At 49.5% G+C, this 16,743-nt stretch overlaps 1 protein-coding gene across 1 annotated transcript in view; it reads left to right on the top strand.

Annotated features, from left to right (window-relative positions):
* Nucleotides 1-16,743, top strand: part of PTPN3 (protein tyrosine phosphatase non-receptor type 3) — a 129,554-nt gene that overhangs the window by 95,612 nt on the left and 17,199 nt on the right. The window contains exons 15-19 of the mRNA XM_087822815.1: nucleotides 6,084-6,270; nucleotides 6,425-6,502; nucleotides 7,597-7,653; nucleotides 8,872-9,028; nucleotides 11,688-11,848. Coding sequence (XP_087678941.1) covers nucleotides 6,084-6,270; nucleotides 6,425-6,502; nucleotides 7,597-7,653; nucleotides 8,872-9,028; nucleotides 11,688-11,848 — 640 coding nt within the window. The remainder of the gene's footprint in view (nucleotides 1-6,083; nucleotides 6,271-6,424; nucleotides 6,503-7,596; nucleotides 7,654-8,871; nucleotides 9,029-11,687; nucleotides 11,849-16,743) is intronic.

Below are 16,743 nucleotides of genomic sequence, written 5' to 3'. Positions count from 1 at the left end.
CATTCCTCCCGAGGTTCTCTCAGCCATTCTCTCATCCTTTCCTTGTCTCAGAGCAAAGGCCAAACAAAATCTGCAGAGAAGGAAGTTTCCTTCGTGGCAGAAAGACCCACGCCAACCGCCCCCACCACCCAGAAAATAGGAGGGGCAGTTCCCTGATGGGAGCTGGCTTTGCAGGGGGGACACTGGAGGGAACAGGTTTGTAGGCAGAGTCGGGCTGCGGGTGAAGAGCTTCGTTGTTGTTCCATCACAGTTGTTTGGGTGGGTCACCGGAGGGGACGCTCCGCAGAGGGAGTCGGGCTTCCTGTTGGCACGAGGCCTTTGCTGTTGGCTTGTCCCTTTATAGCTGCCTCCTTCCGTGGGACACGGGGTAGCTGCCTCTTTTTATTTCAGAACTTCTGTGCATACAGCAATGTGAATGCCCTTAACGCTCCTACCCTTAAAAATGGTTAAGATGACACATATTATGTGTGTATTTTACCACTATTAAAAAATTTTTAATGTGTTTTTTATAACAGCAAGAAGAAACACTTAAAAAATTTTTTAAACAGTTTCTGTGCGTTGGAAGGGACTTTGGGAATCCCCCTCTTCGGCCACATTGGTGGTGCAGAAATTCCCTAGACCCCATCACCCGGTCACCCCGTCACCTGGCGGCCCCGCCCGCCGCCTGGCCGCCCGCTGGTGATGGGAGCTCTCCCGCAGCGTGGCAGCCTGTTCTGCTGTTGGACAGCTCCTCCTCCTTGGCAGGACGGCAGCAGCCCTGCCATCCACAGGTCCCTGCCTGGAGCTCCTGGGACACCACAAATGGTGTCTGTTTCCAGATCTGCCTGACAGCCCCACACACTGTCCTTTAAATTAAACAGTTCCAGTTCCTTCAGCCACTCTCCACCCTTCACCCTCTCGGTCCCCATTCTCTGAGTGCATTCTGGTTTTACTAGAGGGTGGCACCCAGATTTGACCACGTGACGGGATCTGTCTCCCCAGGGACCAGCCAGCGGCAGGGTTTCCCTAGGAGCTTGACATTCATTTTCCCTGCACCTTGCCTGTCCCTCACTTGGCTTGGGCCACACTCATGTGACGTGTGACGGATTTCTTAAACCCAGCACAGCCCAGGCTCAGCTCCTCAGCTTCACGTCCACCCTGGCTCCTCCCACGTCTGGGTGAGTGGGGCCAAATTTCAGTGCGACCCAGTGTGCACCTATGGGAGACTTCAGGCATCCTTGGCCCCCTTTCTTCCCCTTCCTCACCTTGTTAATTCTTCCTCCCTAACACCTCGTGAACTGGGCCCCCCGTCCCCACTGCACTGCCCCAGTTGGTCACCGTCAGCTCTGGCGGCAGTGTCTCAGTGCCCCCCTGTCTTTCTTGGTCTCCTCCTTCCAGACCGTCCTTAACAAGGAGGAATGACAGCCTTATCTTTCCAGAATCCACACCCAAGCGTGTCACTTTCCTTCTTACACACCTTCTCTGTGCTTTTGCAAAGTCTCTGGCCTCTGCATATGTTGCTGCTTTGGGTTTTTTTAAATCATTTTTTATTTTATTATTTTTTCTATTTTTATTATTGATGTTTTGTCTGGAATACCTTCTCCCTCCCTCTTTGCTACCTGTTCAAACTCGTACTAATTCCTCTTTTAAGCTCGAGTGCCATCTCCTCTGTGAAGTCTCTCCTGGCCCCCGCTGTACCCCCTCCCCCGTCTCCTCCCACTGTACCCTAGGTGTCCGGGTGCCTCCTCCCACCATACCCCCGACGTCCGGGCCCCTCCATTACAGCATGCTGTTACTATTTGATTGCTGTCATATTTCCTTATAAGCTAGACAGTGGGTTCTTTGAGGGATCATTTCCTCTCTACCTCTGCTTTCCCCACTTAATAGCTATTCAGTGACTAATTGGATGGATGGATAGACAGGTAAACAGATGGTTACGTGAAGCAGGATGGGGTGCTGGGGTAAAGTAGAAACAGGCTCCCTGGTTTTCACAATGGGATGCCCCCTCTGCTATTTCCACGTCAGGCGCCGTATCACGTGGGCTGCATTGCACGGTGTCTGTCTGCACACCAAGGAATCACAGAGGCCTCTGCCGAGTTTTGGTTCACTGTCCTCTGTGAGCAGGGCCACGTGGTAGCTGCCGCCGTAGGTCCTGTGTCGATGAGACGTTCCCATCAGAGAATTCAAGCATGAATCGACTGAAATTGAACCAGCGCTGTCTTGCCATTGAGGTGTCTTAGTGTCTGAGGGGACAGTGGGGGGAAGGAAGGGACAGATGCATCACCCATGATTCCACTAGCGAGGAAGCGTAGAGCTCAGAGAGCACATTCCCTCAGCCACTTCCGCAGCTTCTTGAGTTAAGCTGTGGTCTTGGGCCCTTGGCATTTACTGCAAGGATAAGAGTGTCCTGGGAAGACTGTCTCCGTATCACAAGAGCCCACACTTAGGACACTATCTTTTTGTTACTCAGTGACCCTTATGTGAGGATCCATGTGAAACATTTCTCCAGAAATTTTATTTGAAAGAAATGTGGCATTCCGAGGGAGCCGGCATCCCTTCTCCCGGCCCCTCACTGCTGCAGCTTGGCCGCGGCTCAGGAACGTCAGCATCCCCCGAGAGCTTGTCAGAAATGCAGACTCCCAGGCCCACCGCAGGCCTGCCTGCATTTTAACAAGTTCCTCATGCATTCTCAGGAGCTCTGACCTTACAGATGCTGAGATCCATTGGACCCGCCTTCTCTGTGCCCCTGAGCTGCCAGGTGACCGAGGGAATTCTGTGCTCTTGTAGAGTAACTCCACGAACCCCAGGTACCGTGTGAAGGCATTTTTTATCTTCATTCACTCAGCCAGCTTTGTGTGCCTGGCCGAGCATTAAGTGCACTAGGAGAGGAATGGAGAGAGGACTGGGGTCTCTCCTGACCTTAAGAAACTCAGAGACTCAGGAAAGAAACATGATGAGGAATGGCCCCTGTCCTGTCACACCCGTCTCACCGCCACAGGAAGTGCCTCACGTGGCCGGGTTAGAGCCATGAAACCCTCAGTGGGAGCACAGCTGTTCCCTTTATCAGGTTTGGGGGGTGGGGGTCTTTGTAATTGCCTGGGGTTTAGGAAGGAAGGGTAATGGAAGCATCACGCGGGAATCTCTTTTTCGTGGGCAGTCCTGCCATTTTTACTTTCTTTAACGTGGCTTTTCTTCCAAGAAAGTAATCCTACCATGGCCTTTGTTTCTGAAACCGGTCGCATAGGCTGGTATGAAGCTGAGGGTGGATACCTACTTGCCACCCTGGCTCTCCCCGTTTGTTCCCAGGTAGCTGGGGCTGGTCAGTTCCCCCCTGATTGCTCTGGATCCCAGGCCGCAGTGGCAGCCCCCCTTCCACGCCCCCCCTCCTCTGACAGGGGCCCCCTTCCCGCCTCAGGGGCAGGTCTCGTTGCTGCTCCCTCCTCCCCACTCACCTGCCTGCTTCCTCCAGCCGCCCTCTCGTCTCACCTGCCTCGTCCTGCTCCTTCCCCCAGGAGCCCTGGCCCGCTGGCAGCTCCCCTCATCTCTCCCTCCTCACACAGGAGGCTCCCCCGCATCAGCACCTCCCCTCCTGCCCCAGCGGGAGAGGAAGCCCAGGTAGTTGGCTCCTCACTCCTGGCGTTCCTGCTGCGGCCAGCTGCCGCCCTCTCATTGCTTCTCGCCATCCGATGTCCTCCTCACCATCTGTCTGTCCATCCTCTGTGCTGAGCAGAGCGTTCCTGCAGCCCACAGGGAGCGTCTGTACACAGTTGATCAGCCAAGAAATACCTCACATGTTTAATAAATTACTATCTAAAAGTAACCTCTCTGACCCTACTTGGAAAGTAGGATTGGACACGTAATGGCTTCAGATATATTCGTTGTCGTACTGTGGGCTGTTTTGGATAGACTGTTACTTTTTTTTTTTTTAATATGTTTTTATTGATTTCAGAGAGAGGAAGGGAGAGGGAGAGAGAAACATCAATGATGAGAGAGTCACTGATCGGCTGCCTCCTGCATGCCCCCGACTGGGGATCCAGCCCGCAACCCGGGCATGTGCCCTGACCGGGAATCGAACCGTGAGCTCCTGGATCCTAGGTCGATGCTCAACCGCTGAGCCACGCCCGGCCAGCCTGGTCTGTTATATTTTATACTAAAAAGAAAAATACTTTAAAATCTGGCATAATATCATCCACACATTAAAAATTTTAGAAAAGTAATGAATATAAAATACATTAGAATTTTAGGGAAATGAGCCTGTTCTCTTCTGCTCTGTTACCTTGCACTTTGGTTTTTTTGTTTGCATGCCCTTCACCCTTTCCATCGCTGTCACCCTCCAGAGTATTCCAAACGTTTGAACTGTATATGCTGCCTGCAACTTCACATTAAAGGTTCAGGCCCACCCCCAGAACTGGACATAGAGCATTTTCTAAACCCGATCCGATTTGATTCTGCCACTAGGGGGTGCTCTTGTAAACATTAAAATTGAGCCAAATTGCCCTACTTGGGGGGAATTTTTTTCTTTAGCTTTGTTTTAAGTAAATTAAAGTCTCACTCATTTTTAGTGTGAAAACTTACCACTAGTCTACAGCTTAAATTCCAAAAAATCGTGTCTGAAATGCCTTCCCATCCATAACACCCTTCCTTCAACTTGAAAACTATTAGACCAAACTCACCTCTTGCATGTAGCTATATACTTATACTGGCCTGTAACTTATATTTTCTGCAATTTATATTCCAATAAATTGGAATTGTGACCCAGTAAATTGAATAGGATAGAGACTTTGTACGTAAAGTAAGCTAATTTGAATTTGAACTTACTAGGAAAGAGAGAAGCCCTAACTTAATGAAGAATTCATGGATAAGGGTTTCAGATAAAGATTTAGTAAGAGGCAGCAGCAACTGTGTTTTGTCTCTTTCACTGAATGTCTTCATCTGCTCACCTCTCCCATCGCTTAACCTTGTATGTAGAGCATGAGGGAAATCCCATACTCTGTAGGCTTTTTAAGGCATCTTTTGCTGGACCTGTGGCTCTGGAGAGAATCTAGTGTGAGTGTGTGTGGTGCAGGGAGGCTGAATGTCCTAGACAGTGAATGGCTGAGATGGTTACTCCCTGTGGCCCTGTGAGGTTAGAGATTATGTGGCGGGGATTGCTTGGGGGTGCTCGGCTAACAGACTTGACATGGCCTGGAGAAGAAAGATGCTCAGGGACTCATGTCCGTCAGACTTCTGTTCATTAAGTGAGGGGAAAGCTGTGTGACCTTGGGCAAGACACTCAGCATCTCTCGAAGACAGTTCCTTCATCTGTGTAAGGGGAGTGGAACCAGATGACCTTAGAGGCCTTTTTAGTTCTAATAGTCTATAATTCTCTAAGATAGCGCTGTCCAACAGAACTTCCTGAGATGATGGAAATGTTTTTATAACTGCGCTGTCCAGTGCAGGAACCACTAGCCACGTGTGACTATTGATCATTTTAGAAATGGACTGGTGCCATTAAAGAACTTTCTGTTCTCAATTTATTTAAATAGCCATGCGCGACTGGTGGCTACCATATTGGACAGTGCAGCTCTGAAATACAGAAGGACCCATATTAGAGAAAAATAAAACGTATAATCTCAGCAGGGACAACTAATGAATGTCAGGCAAATAACGCAAACTGGGAATAATATAAATTGCCCTGAATATGCGACATTAGTCCCATTTCCTTCGGGCAGCCAAGAGTTCTGTGCAGCAGAGCTCTCAGCAGGATTGGGACAGAAGGAAAAAAGCTTTCAGAAGGATGGAGGCTTGCATCTGAGTAGCTGGCACATTTCCCTGCCACCTTCTAATGCAGCTGGGAAGGGAGCTGAGTTTTCAGCAGCTCCTGGATCCGCCCTGTCCTTCTGCCCCCTTTTCGCAAAACTAAAGGTGGGGATATTTAGGCCAGATGGGGACAAGGGTGGCCCCTGGACTCTGGGTGTACCAGAGCCCTGAAGTTGACCTCTGGAGCTCTCCTAAGGTTCCATGTGTTCGTGACAACCATAGGATGTCAGGCCTCAACAGTCAGTAACGTTCGCTCTGATCAAATATTGACTTATTAAAATACCTCCTCCTCCCCTCTGATAAAGGAGCATATCCGAGAACAATCCAGCACAGAGCTGCCGGACCCGGAAGTCATCCAGTTCTGTGTCTCCATCTTCAAATGCTCCAGGCTCCTGCTCCCCAGATGGCGTGGATCAGCAGTTCCTAGAGGAGTTCCACAGGGTGACCAAAGTGGGCTCCACCGAGGACTCCAGCCAGTACTACTGCGACAAGGTGAGTGAGCTCAGGTCCTGTGGTGCTCAGGTAGCCAGGTGACCCACCCAGGCCTCCTGGTACACAGGCAACTCATGGGCAATTAAGAAAATGTATTCTCACCAACCACTGGAGAAGGAAGTAACATAATTGACCACTTTCCAACATTTTCCAGAATGATAATGGTGATAGCTACTTAATCTTGATCCGTATCACGCCAGATGAAGATGGGAAATTTGGATTCAATCTAAAGGTATGTCGTATGTATTTATAAGGAAGTTTTATGCTCTGAAGCAGTCTGTAGATGACACTTTAATTTCCACTGGAAGCGTACCGAATATCTGAGGCTACATAAGGACATTGGCTCCACCCTCAGAATCGGGAGTGTTTCTTTGTGGCCATAGCAGCTGCCTCATGCCAAGCGCCTCTTCTGTGCTTGGTGTTTGCTATGCACTTATTTATATCACCTTACTGAGTTCTAATCAGTGAAGTTGGCATTTTTAACCCCACTTTATAGATGGAGACTAAGGCTCAGAAAGATGAGGACCCACAGTTGGCAAGCAGACTTACACCTTGAAGAGGGGTTATTAGAGCCTCTCAGCATTGCTACTCCAGTAAGAGAGAACAGAGATCCAATTTGCAGGGCCATTACCCTCTTTTCTGTGCCTCTGGCAGGGTCTGCAAACTATGGCCGAGGGTCCAAATGGCATCTGTTTTTACAAATGGAGTTTTATTGGAGCACAGTCACACCCATTCACTTACAAATAGTGTATGGCTCCTTGGGCACTATGGTGGCAGAGTTGAGCATTTGCAGGAGAGCCCTCTGTCCCACAAAGCCTGCAATATGTACAGTACTCTCTGGTCCTCTACAGAAAAAGTTTACCAGCCCCTACTCTAGTGAGAGCAGGCGGTCTTTCCTGTAGCCCAGGAGCCCTGCTGATGGCCTGCTCTCCAAGGTCCAGGTCACTCGAAAGCCCTCACAGCATGTGACCTTGTCTGTGGCTGTTCTCCGATAACAGCTCCCTGTCCAGCAGCCCTGAGGGGCTGTGCTTCTAGAGCCCTCCTGGAGCTGTTTGCATTTTTTTTAAAGGAGCTCGCTTCCTCCAATCGCACCTTAAGCTCATGGAACGTGGGGGTGGCAGTGGGAGCGTCTGAGCTGCCTTCCGGTTAGCCTGCTAGACCCAGAGGGCCCAGGAACCCTGTAATCTGAAAAGGTGCCGTCCCCCGGGATTAGGACAGGATAAAGTGAAGTCGGTCCCCTCCCCTGTGCCAGAGAGAGCTGCAGGTCTTTGTTGCTATGAACTATTCACGTGGCTGTTGTTGCATTTTAATTTCACATATTTACAGGGAGGAGTGGATCAAAAGATGCCTCTTGTGGTGTCGAGGATAAACCCAGAGTCGCCTGTAAGTAAACATGTCCCGTTACTTCCCGTTTGTTTTCCCCTAAATCGAACAGCAAAGAGAGTGTGTAATGCATGCATTTAGATGGGGCGGGGGGGGGGGGGGGGAAGAACAGAGCCCATGTTTTCCAGAACCTTGCTGCTCAGTGTGGTCCCTGCAGCTGCAGCATCACCTGTGAGCTCATGAGAAATGCAGAATCTCATGCCCCGCCCCACACCTCCCGAACCAGGATCTGTATTTTTAACAAGCTCCCGGGGCGATTGATGTGCACATTGAAATTTAAAAGTGCTGCTCAAGGGAAGGAAACAGAGGCACAGTTTGCCTGTCTGCTGTCTCTGAGTGGGCACATGGACCCTGCAGCCCCTTCCACCACCCCGCCCTCAGCCCTCTGTCTAGGCCTCCTCAGCAGACCATGTGCTTTTTAAAAAAAATAAAAAAGGAAGGGAGAGGGATAGAAACATCAATGTGAGAGAAACATTGATTTCCTGCCTCCTGCACGTCCCCCTATTGGGGATCAAGCCTGCATGTGCCCTGACCTGATTGGGAATCAAACTGGTGACCTCTTGGTACTTGGGGATGACACTCAACTGAGCCACACCAGCCAGGCCATGTGCTTTTTTACAGCAGTGAGGACCAAAGAGTCCCTGTGCCTCCTAAGGAGGTCCCAGTGTGCAGGCTTTACTCTTAAGGAGACCCTAAGCTGGCAGTTTACTTTCTCTCACTGCCTATGGCCCCTTTCAGCTGCGGAGGCTTTCATTTCACCCTGGTCAGTGCATCGCCTCTCTCCATAATGGTTTCCGCCTGGTGTTAATGCTTACAGAGCCTCTCTCCCCATTGCAAGGTGGATAAATACTCGCTTTTAGCTGACACATCATTTTCTAACAGCCCATCTGGAAAACCAGATCAGAAGCATCCTAGGCATCCCGTTGCATTGATAAGCGAGGGTTGGCTGCCGCGGAGAAAAGGCCCCCGTGATCGTCTCAGCCCGATTCTGAAATGTTCCGTAACTTACACCCGAGCAGCCCGTCTGTTAGACTCCCGCAGCTGGCTGCCATGCCATCATCGCCGTGGGTGTCAAAATAATGACGCCAGCCCTTGAGGGAGAGAAGGGGAACTCGGTCATGGTCTCAGGTGTCCGGGCTCAGAGCATCAGCATCCTTCCCGGGAGGGCTGTGCCGTGGTAACCGGAGGAACTCGCTTCCCCCCCCCCCCCCCGCGCAGGCGGACACCTGCACTCCTAAGCTGAACGAAGGAGACCAGATCGTGCTGATCAACGGCCGGGACATCTCGGAACACACCCACGACCAGGTGGTGATGTTCATCAGGGCCAGCCGGGAGTCACACACGCGGGAGCTGGCCCTGGTGATCAGGAGGAAAGGTAACAGCCACGGGAGGGGGGGAGCCGCAGGGACGCCGCCCCAGCCAGGCGGGGCCCAACCTGGCCCTTCCGTGTTTTTGAAAATGTTGAGCTTGTAGCCAACATTGGAAAAAATCAAGAACTTTCACATAACAACCTGCCTGTCTGACTTCTCCCTGGAAGAACTTGGAGATCTTCCCACAGGGGGCCCAGCCCCTCGCGGCCTATCCTCTGGAGGTGGGCAGCGAACCGCGGCCCCCTTTACGCAGGGCATGACCCCCCAGTTCCTCCCAGGCCCAGCTCGGCTCTTAGCTGCCCGGCCCTGCAGGCGTTTGCATTTTTCAACCTTTCTGGAAGGATCGGGTTATATTTTATTCATGTGCGTTTGGTTTTGTTGGAGAGCAGTAAGCAGAGGGGGCAGGGCCTGGCTGCCTCTGTGGCGCTCACTCCTCCGCCGCCTCCTCCTACGGTTGAGGGACCTTGGGCAAGTTTCTTGCCCGGTCTGTTTGTTTCCTCTAGTGGAAAACGAGTGTAAGAACGGTCCCTGCCTCCCCTTGCGGGGTTCTCATGAAGATTAAATGACACTAGCACTGGAAAGCGGCTGGGATGCTGCCTGCCTCGTGGTAGGCGTTCGAAGGATGGCTTCTTTGAATATCATCACTGTTCCTGTTGTTGTTATAAAACAATAAGCCGAGTCCTTGAACGCTTCTGCCCAGCTTTGTGACACAAGGAAAGTGCACTGTGACTCAAAGCACTGGCCCTACATTCCTATTCTGGTCTTAGAGGTGAATGGCACAGCCACCTGTCCCTTCTCTCTCTCTCTCTCTCTCTCTCTCACACACACACACCATCTGCCTTTCTCTGTTCCCACTAAAACTTTCAGTCCAGAGCCCTCAGGTGTCAGCTCGTCCCACCTCCTTGTGAGGCCTTACCCGATCCTCTAGATCCCTGCCTACCCCCTTACCCCCACCCCATCCCCACCAAATCCCAGCACCCTGCTTGGCACACAGTAGGTATTCAGTTGTGACCCTCTTCTATTCTCATAACACTCTAATAATGTTAGTTGTTATCTGCACGTGAGGAAATGGGGAAACCAAGTCACAGAGAGGTGAAGTAAGTTGCCCTGCTGCTGTGTGGCTAGTAAGGCCACAAGATAATAGGGAACTAAGGAATCCAGCTATTGGGAGCAGGCCCTCGGCCACGCCATGCGCCCGTGGGGTGCTGGCCCTCATAGGTGGCCAGCAGGAGAGACCCTGGCCCACCTGAGGTGAGGATAGTGGATGTCTGTAGACTATTAGAACTACAAGGGCAGTGCTCTCGTCTTCTACAAATGTAATGATAAGTTCAGTTTTTAAATAAAAAATAGTTGATTGAGAGAATAATAAACAGCGTAGGGAGCAGCTGATATGACAGAAGTTACGAAAGCAGCAGAAGAGCTGAGCTTCTCTTATCAGAGAAGAGAATGTGATCTTTAGGGTCAGACAGATGTGGACCAAACTCCCCTGTCCCTACCTGACAACTTTGGTCAACTTACTTTCCGAGAGTCAGTTTCCTCGTCTGTGTAATGGGAATAGTGACTCTTGTTCAGCATTTTGAGGATTTCCATCCAACTCTGTGTGAAAATGTACAAGTTGTTACTTTCCTTTCTAGTTACCTTGAAGGCAGTAGGGAGCCAATGAAGGCTTTTAAGTAAGAGTGACGTCCCCTTCTAGGTGGAAAAGGGAAATTCAGAGATGATCCTGAAGTTTCCAGTTTGGGAGATTGGAAAAAGAAATAACAGTAGATGGAAAGAGGTAGTGAGGTGGGGGAAGATTGTGCAGGTGGGGGAAGATTGTGCAGGTGGGGGAAGCTGGGTCCTAGGTTACTGTTATTCATATGGAGTCTGGCGCGAAGGGAGGATTCGTACTGAAGAGGTAGGTGGGAAGCATAGAGATGTTAGGATTAGAGATGTTTACTTGGGAGCCTCCCACCTAAAAATGGGCATGAGTTAGATTGAGCTCCGCACGATGATGGTGTCATGGACAGCGTGCCAGACCTCACCCCAGAGCCTGGGAAGGTGCCTGTTTTAAGGAAGCAAATGAAAAGGAACTGAGAAGGGGATCTGTAGAAGAGGAACCAGGTCAGAGAGAGCCAAGAGAGAGGATATGTTTTCTTTAAAAACATCCTTTCCGCCCTGGCCGGTTTGGCTCAGTGGTTAGAGCATTGGCCTGTGGACTGAAGGGCCCCGGGTTCGATTCCACCCAAAGGCACATACCTCAGTTGCAGGCTTGATCCCTGGCCCCAACAAATCAGTGTGTCTCTTTCACAGCAATCTTTCTCTCCCTCTCTCCCTCTCTCCCTTCCACTCTGAAAAAGCAGTGGAAAAAATATCCTTGGATGAGCATTAAAAAAAAAGTAAAAACAAATCCTTTCCCTTTCTTTTACCTTTGGCAAAAGCCTCAGAGTACTAAAAGCCACCATACACTAACCAGAATAGTATGTCATTTTGTGTAATCAACACGTATTGAATCATTTAACAAGAAGTAGTGTGTTTGGTGAAAATGATCACTGTGTGCTTAATCACTTAATGAGATGTTTTCAGCCATCTGCATCCAGGTGTCCTAAGTATAATTTTGGGGGAGGAAACTGATCACCAGAGCTTTGCTGCCCAGCCAGACACACCCTTTCTTGTCCACGACAGCCGTCCACTCCTTTGCTGATATCAAATCAGAAGATGAACTGAACCAGCTCTTCCCAGAGACCATTTTCCCCGTGTGTCCAGAGGGTGCTGACACTTTGGAGGGATCCATGGAACAGCTAAAAAAGGGCCTCGAAAGTGGGACGGTGCTGATCCAGTTCGAGGTAAGAGAGCCTGAGGGCCCCCCCCACAGCAGGGGCCCCGGTGCTTGGGTGGACTGCGCAGGTGCTGCCGAATCGGCTGCGACACTGGGGGCCGTGCTCATCACGGAGCACAGGAGGGGCTCCGAGCACAGGGCTGTGGAGCAGCCCAGAAAGCAGGGGATGGGCACCACAGCCAGTCACTGAACTCTGCCTCACCCTCTTATTCTAGTAATGTTTGGTAGTCATGGAGAAACGCGTCAGAAATCGAGGAGGAGGAACTCTGAGCTATTTAGCTGCCAACACAAAGGCTCCAAACGCTCAGCAGTAGAAGGTAGTAGAGAGGTGGCGTGGGTGAGCGCCCAAGGCATGGCGAAGGAGCCCGTCCCTGACCGCACCCAGCACCTGTATAATCGGAGCAGTTCGTGTCATCCCATGAGGGCACGGTGGCTTGCCTTCCCAAGGCCCCAGAACAGTGTGAACATGAGTAGCAACCAAAGTCAGACGCCGTCTTCCCTTCCCACACACAGACTTTACAAAACAAAGTAGAACCAAAGAAGGCTCGGTTTTTAAGTCAGTTTTACTGATCTGCTCACTAACAGAATGGAAGTACATTATGTTTATCGTCTGAATTTTCCTCGGGGTAGAAGAAAGCAGAGTAGTTCACGCAATAAATGATAACAAAAGAGCACAAAGATGCATAAAACAGGTCGGTGAAGGAAAATAGATCGTGATTAACACAAACATACACAGTTTGGATCCATAAATTAGGGAAAACAGTCTCAGATCGCATTTGAAAGCAGAAGTCAGCAATTCGTTGTTTATTTGTATAAAGGAAGAAGTCACAGAAGGAAAACTGGGCAGTTTGTCAAGTGTATGTGACCACACATTGATCTGGGAGGAGTATAAATATCGACAACAAGGAGTGCAGAGCACAGAGCCTTGAGGGAGAAGAGGTTTATTTATAACGGCATAAGCATTAGGGTGTAAGCAGAATACGCTGTTAATTAGAGCGACGCATGCTGAACAGCAGTAGAAAGCAGAAACCCACAAGTGAAAGGTGAAGGTAATTGACCTCACCCCCCCAAAAATCAATAGGGAATTTTAAACTTAACAGCCATGACAGATAATACAGACCAAAAAGTAAGCTCATCTCTTGTGGAAATAAAATCAGGAATAAAGGGTAGGAATAATATAATTACTTGGGTGGAATTGGATAGACACATACTGAATATCTACAAGGAGAGAAAGCCTTTCTTCCCAGTGCCTGCAGGAGGCTCTGCCAGGTTAGGACTTGAAAAGATGAAAACGTAGAGGTTATGTTTCCTAGCCTTGCATTGCAAAAAAATTCAAGGTTGAAATGTGCATTCTAAACACTAAAACTGCATACTTGTAAACACTCACCAAAATCATTGAAACAAGGAGAATTTAAAAGCCAGATACAGAGTATGTTCATTTTATTCCTGTTTTGGTGTTGGAGGGGATGTGGGAGAGGAAAGGCACTCTGCAGTCATTCATTCCTTCAGGGTGTGTGTAGGGGGTGTTCACCGTGTGCCAAACAGAATCCAGGAACACAGGAGGGAGAGGGTGGATTTCTCACCCCAAGAAGTATAAAGTCTAATTTTGTTATATTTGAGGGGATGCATCATGAATTCCAGAAGCAGCTAAAGACCAAGATAGGGCAAGATTTTATTACACAGAACATATGTTCTATAGAAACTGGAAGTGAGAGGGTTCCAGGAGGTCTTCTGGAATGGGATGTAGTGTTAATAGAGGATGGGTGGGATTAAGTGTGGGAGGGGGGAGGGTATTGCAGGAAGGTCACAACCTAAATGTAGACTAAGCTCATAGGGTGTAAGGTAGCAAAGAGAAACAGGCCTACCTGGAGTGAGAAGTACAGCAAGGAGTCCTGGGAGATGTCTCCTCCAGGTGGTGGAAGTCCGTCCGCCCAGAGGGAATCGCTTGTCTTTGGTCACACTGTCCACAAGGAGGCGCTGTGGGCTCTCAAGGAGGAAGAAGGCCAAGCTGGGTCTTAACCTGTGCTCCAGGAAATCCCCTCCACTCCGGGGGCTCCCCTTTTATGTTTTACATATGGGAATTCCACATAAGGTTTTCCTTGAACAGCTTTCACTAAACTTCATTAAGAAATTTAAAAATGCTTTAGAGAGAAGTACCCACCTGTCCCCCATGTTTTTGAGTAGTGATTCTCCAAGGATGACACTTTGAGCATCTGTATGGATGTTACCTGAAGAGCTTGTTACACTGGGCCCAGACCACAGCTCCTGTCAGCCACGCTGCGATGAGGCCTAGATGTTGATACTCAGCCAGATCACTGGGAGGTTTTGATGTCCAAGCTGATCCAGAGGATGATGGGGGGAATGGAGGCGTGGGTAAAGATCATCCCAGAACCATTATCCCGCTGCTGCCCACCCAGAGTCCTACCTTTAGAGCTTATAGTTGGACTAGAGCATAAAAAATGGACAACATAGAAACTTTAGGGTTAAATTTTAGTTTCACATTTCCATTTCCTTCATTTAGTGTGTGTATTTCCTAGAAATTAAGTAGGGAAACCCTCTTTTTAAGTAACATTTGCAGTGTTCCAGAATGCAGAACAGATAACAGCAGAGCTGCTCTGCAATGGAGCTGGTGGGGTACATGCAGCCCTGTCTCAGTCTCCCCACACTGTCCCAAGGAACCCTAGACTACGAAACATAATTTAATGACCACTGTTACAGATGGGGAAAAGATGGCATACACAGCTGCTAGAGAAGACTTCTAAATGAGGCCAGATCAAACCAGAAATGAAGACAAAGGGAAACCTTTCATGAGCACTTACTGTGTGCCAAGGGCGTTATGTGCATCATGGCACAGAATTCTCACAACAGCCCATTATGTAGATGGAGGATCAGAGCCTGGGGAGGTTATCACACAGTAAATGGCATAGCTGGTTGGAACCCAGGCAGGCTAACTCAAGAGCTTGCCCTCTTAACAACTATATAACCTTTGTGAACAACAGAATGTATTTACATGTGAGAGTTATTATTAGACTAGTACAACATCAGAGCTAGAAAGATATCTGAGAAGCTATCTAGCCACATGGAGCCAAACAGGTTTTAAACCCTGCCTCTGCCACTCACTTCCTATGTGACCTCGGGCATTTCCCTTAACCTCTGTGGCCTCTACTTCCCAATCTGTCAGTTGGGTGTCTCATGAGTTGATTTTAAGGGTTAGATGAGATAAATACTTAATGCATTGTCTGGCACATGGTAAGAGCGCAATAAAAAGTAACAACTATCATTATTTATAAATAGAGGCTCCAAGAGTCTAAAGAACATGCCCAGTCTCCACACAAAAAGTGGCCATGTCACCTTGGGGTTGGAACCCAGGACTCTCCAACTCCAGAGTCCTGGCAGTTCTGGTTCTCCACATGCTCTTCCAGTGCTGTCAGCCGGTGGGCAACGTGGTTGATAGGGGCTGTGCCCGGTATCGGAGCAGGAGGAGATGGCCGGTTCCTAGCAGGTGCCCACTCCACCCACTCCACCACACGAAGGGCTGGCTCGGAGGAAGCTGGGCCACAATGGAATCCCTCATGGTGGCTAGCTGGTTTTCAGCACAGCTCGCTTTGAAGCATATCTTCATAAAGGGAATGCCCCTGTTCCTCAGGTGGCTTTTGATAAACGATTACAAATGTGTTCCAGAAAGCATTCGGTCCCAGCTGTAACAGAGTCCCACTTAAGTAGCATTTCTGTAGCACTTTGCGGTCTGCCAAGTGTGTTTCACGTGTGTTGTCTCCATTGACTCTCACAACAGTTCTATGGAATAGACATGGCCAGAATCATCAGGGCTACTCCTTTGTAGATGGAGGAAGTGAGGCCCAGAGGCGAAGGGACTTCCCAGTGCCACACTGGTGAGAGAGAGATCTCAGATTGGCATCGATGTTAAAAGTCTCATCATTGGCAGATCTCACCATTGCCAGGTGCTACCCAGCCCCTCACCCAGCCTCCAACATGAGCCCTCCCCTCCAGCAGCTACTCCATCTACCTACTCGGTGTGAGTGGTGTGGCAGCCATTTGTGATTGGCCCCAAACTGCCTAGATACTCTGCTTCGCCAAGACTTTGTGTCTCAGGTAAAGGAGAAGACTTGGGGTTCACATAGCTTCGAGTCCATTATCACGCCCTAGGACACTCTCTTCTTTAAGGAATTCATCCATTCAGCCCCAGCTTCATTCCTTCCTGAGAGTAACGTGTGGCTCAATCCATGCTTGCCCTGAGTTGCATCTTCTATTTAGGCTGGAAGAAGGCTTTGCATTCAGCTTAGACATCCCTGGATAAAAGCTAGGTGACGGTGCTGACTGGTCCTGTGAGAGCCAGCTTCCCAGCCAAGGACCCTGTGCCCATCCTTGTCCAAGGACCAGGTGACTTGGAGCTTCCTTGCCCAGTTGAGACCTCTTCGGAGACTTGTGGAATGTGGTTGATAGAAAATGAGGGTCATCTGTCTTCCTCCGTCCCAGGCTAGTGAGTTAGAGCAGTGGCTGCAAGACCCCTTCCACCGAAGGTCACGTCAAACTCAGGTCGCCCTGCCATCCCGCTTCAGCATCTTCCATCTTCACCCAAACCAGAGCCATCTTCTGACCTGCTTTCCTTAACTCGCTCCTGCATCACCCGCTCTAGGAAACAGCCACTCATGTGAAAACAGATGACTCACTGGCTCCTTTGATCATTATGGGAGTTGAGGTTGAAGGACAGAGGTAGCTGAAGACAATGAGAAGTTTAAATTGACACATGTAGGGGTTAGTTAAGGCAATTGTACCTTCAAGATTAGAACTCACACCCTAAAAAAAGACTTTTTAAAAATATTTCAAACAGGCAGACATAAGTATGGTGTAGTCTCAAACCTTCGAAAGCGCCCCAATCTTAGC

The sequence above is a fragment of the Miniopterus natalensis genome, chromosome 12 (assembly GCF_054644295.1).
Source record: "Miniopterus natalensis isolate mMinNat1 chromosome 12, mMinNat1.hap1, whole genome shotgun sequence".
In the NCBI taxonomy this organism is placed as follows: domain Eukaryota; kingdom Metazoa; phylum Chordata; class Mammalia; order Chiroptera; family Miniopteridae; genus Miniopterus; species Miniopterus natalensis.
The sequence above is the reverse complement of the archived record's forward strand: the minus strand, read 5'-3'. Positions and strand labels throughout refer to the sequence as shown.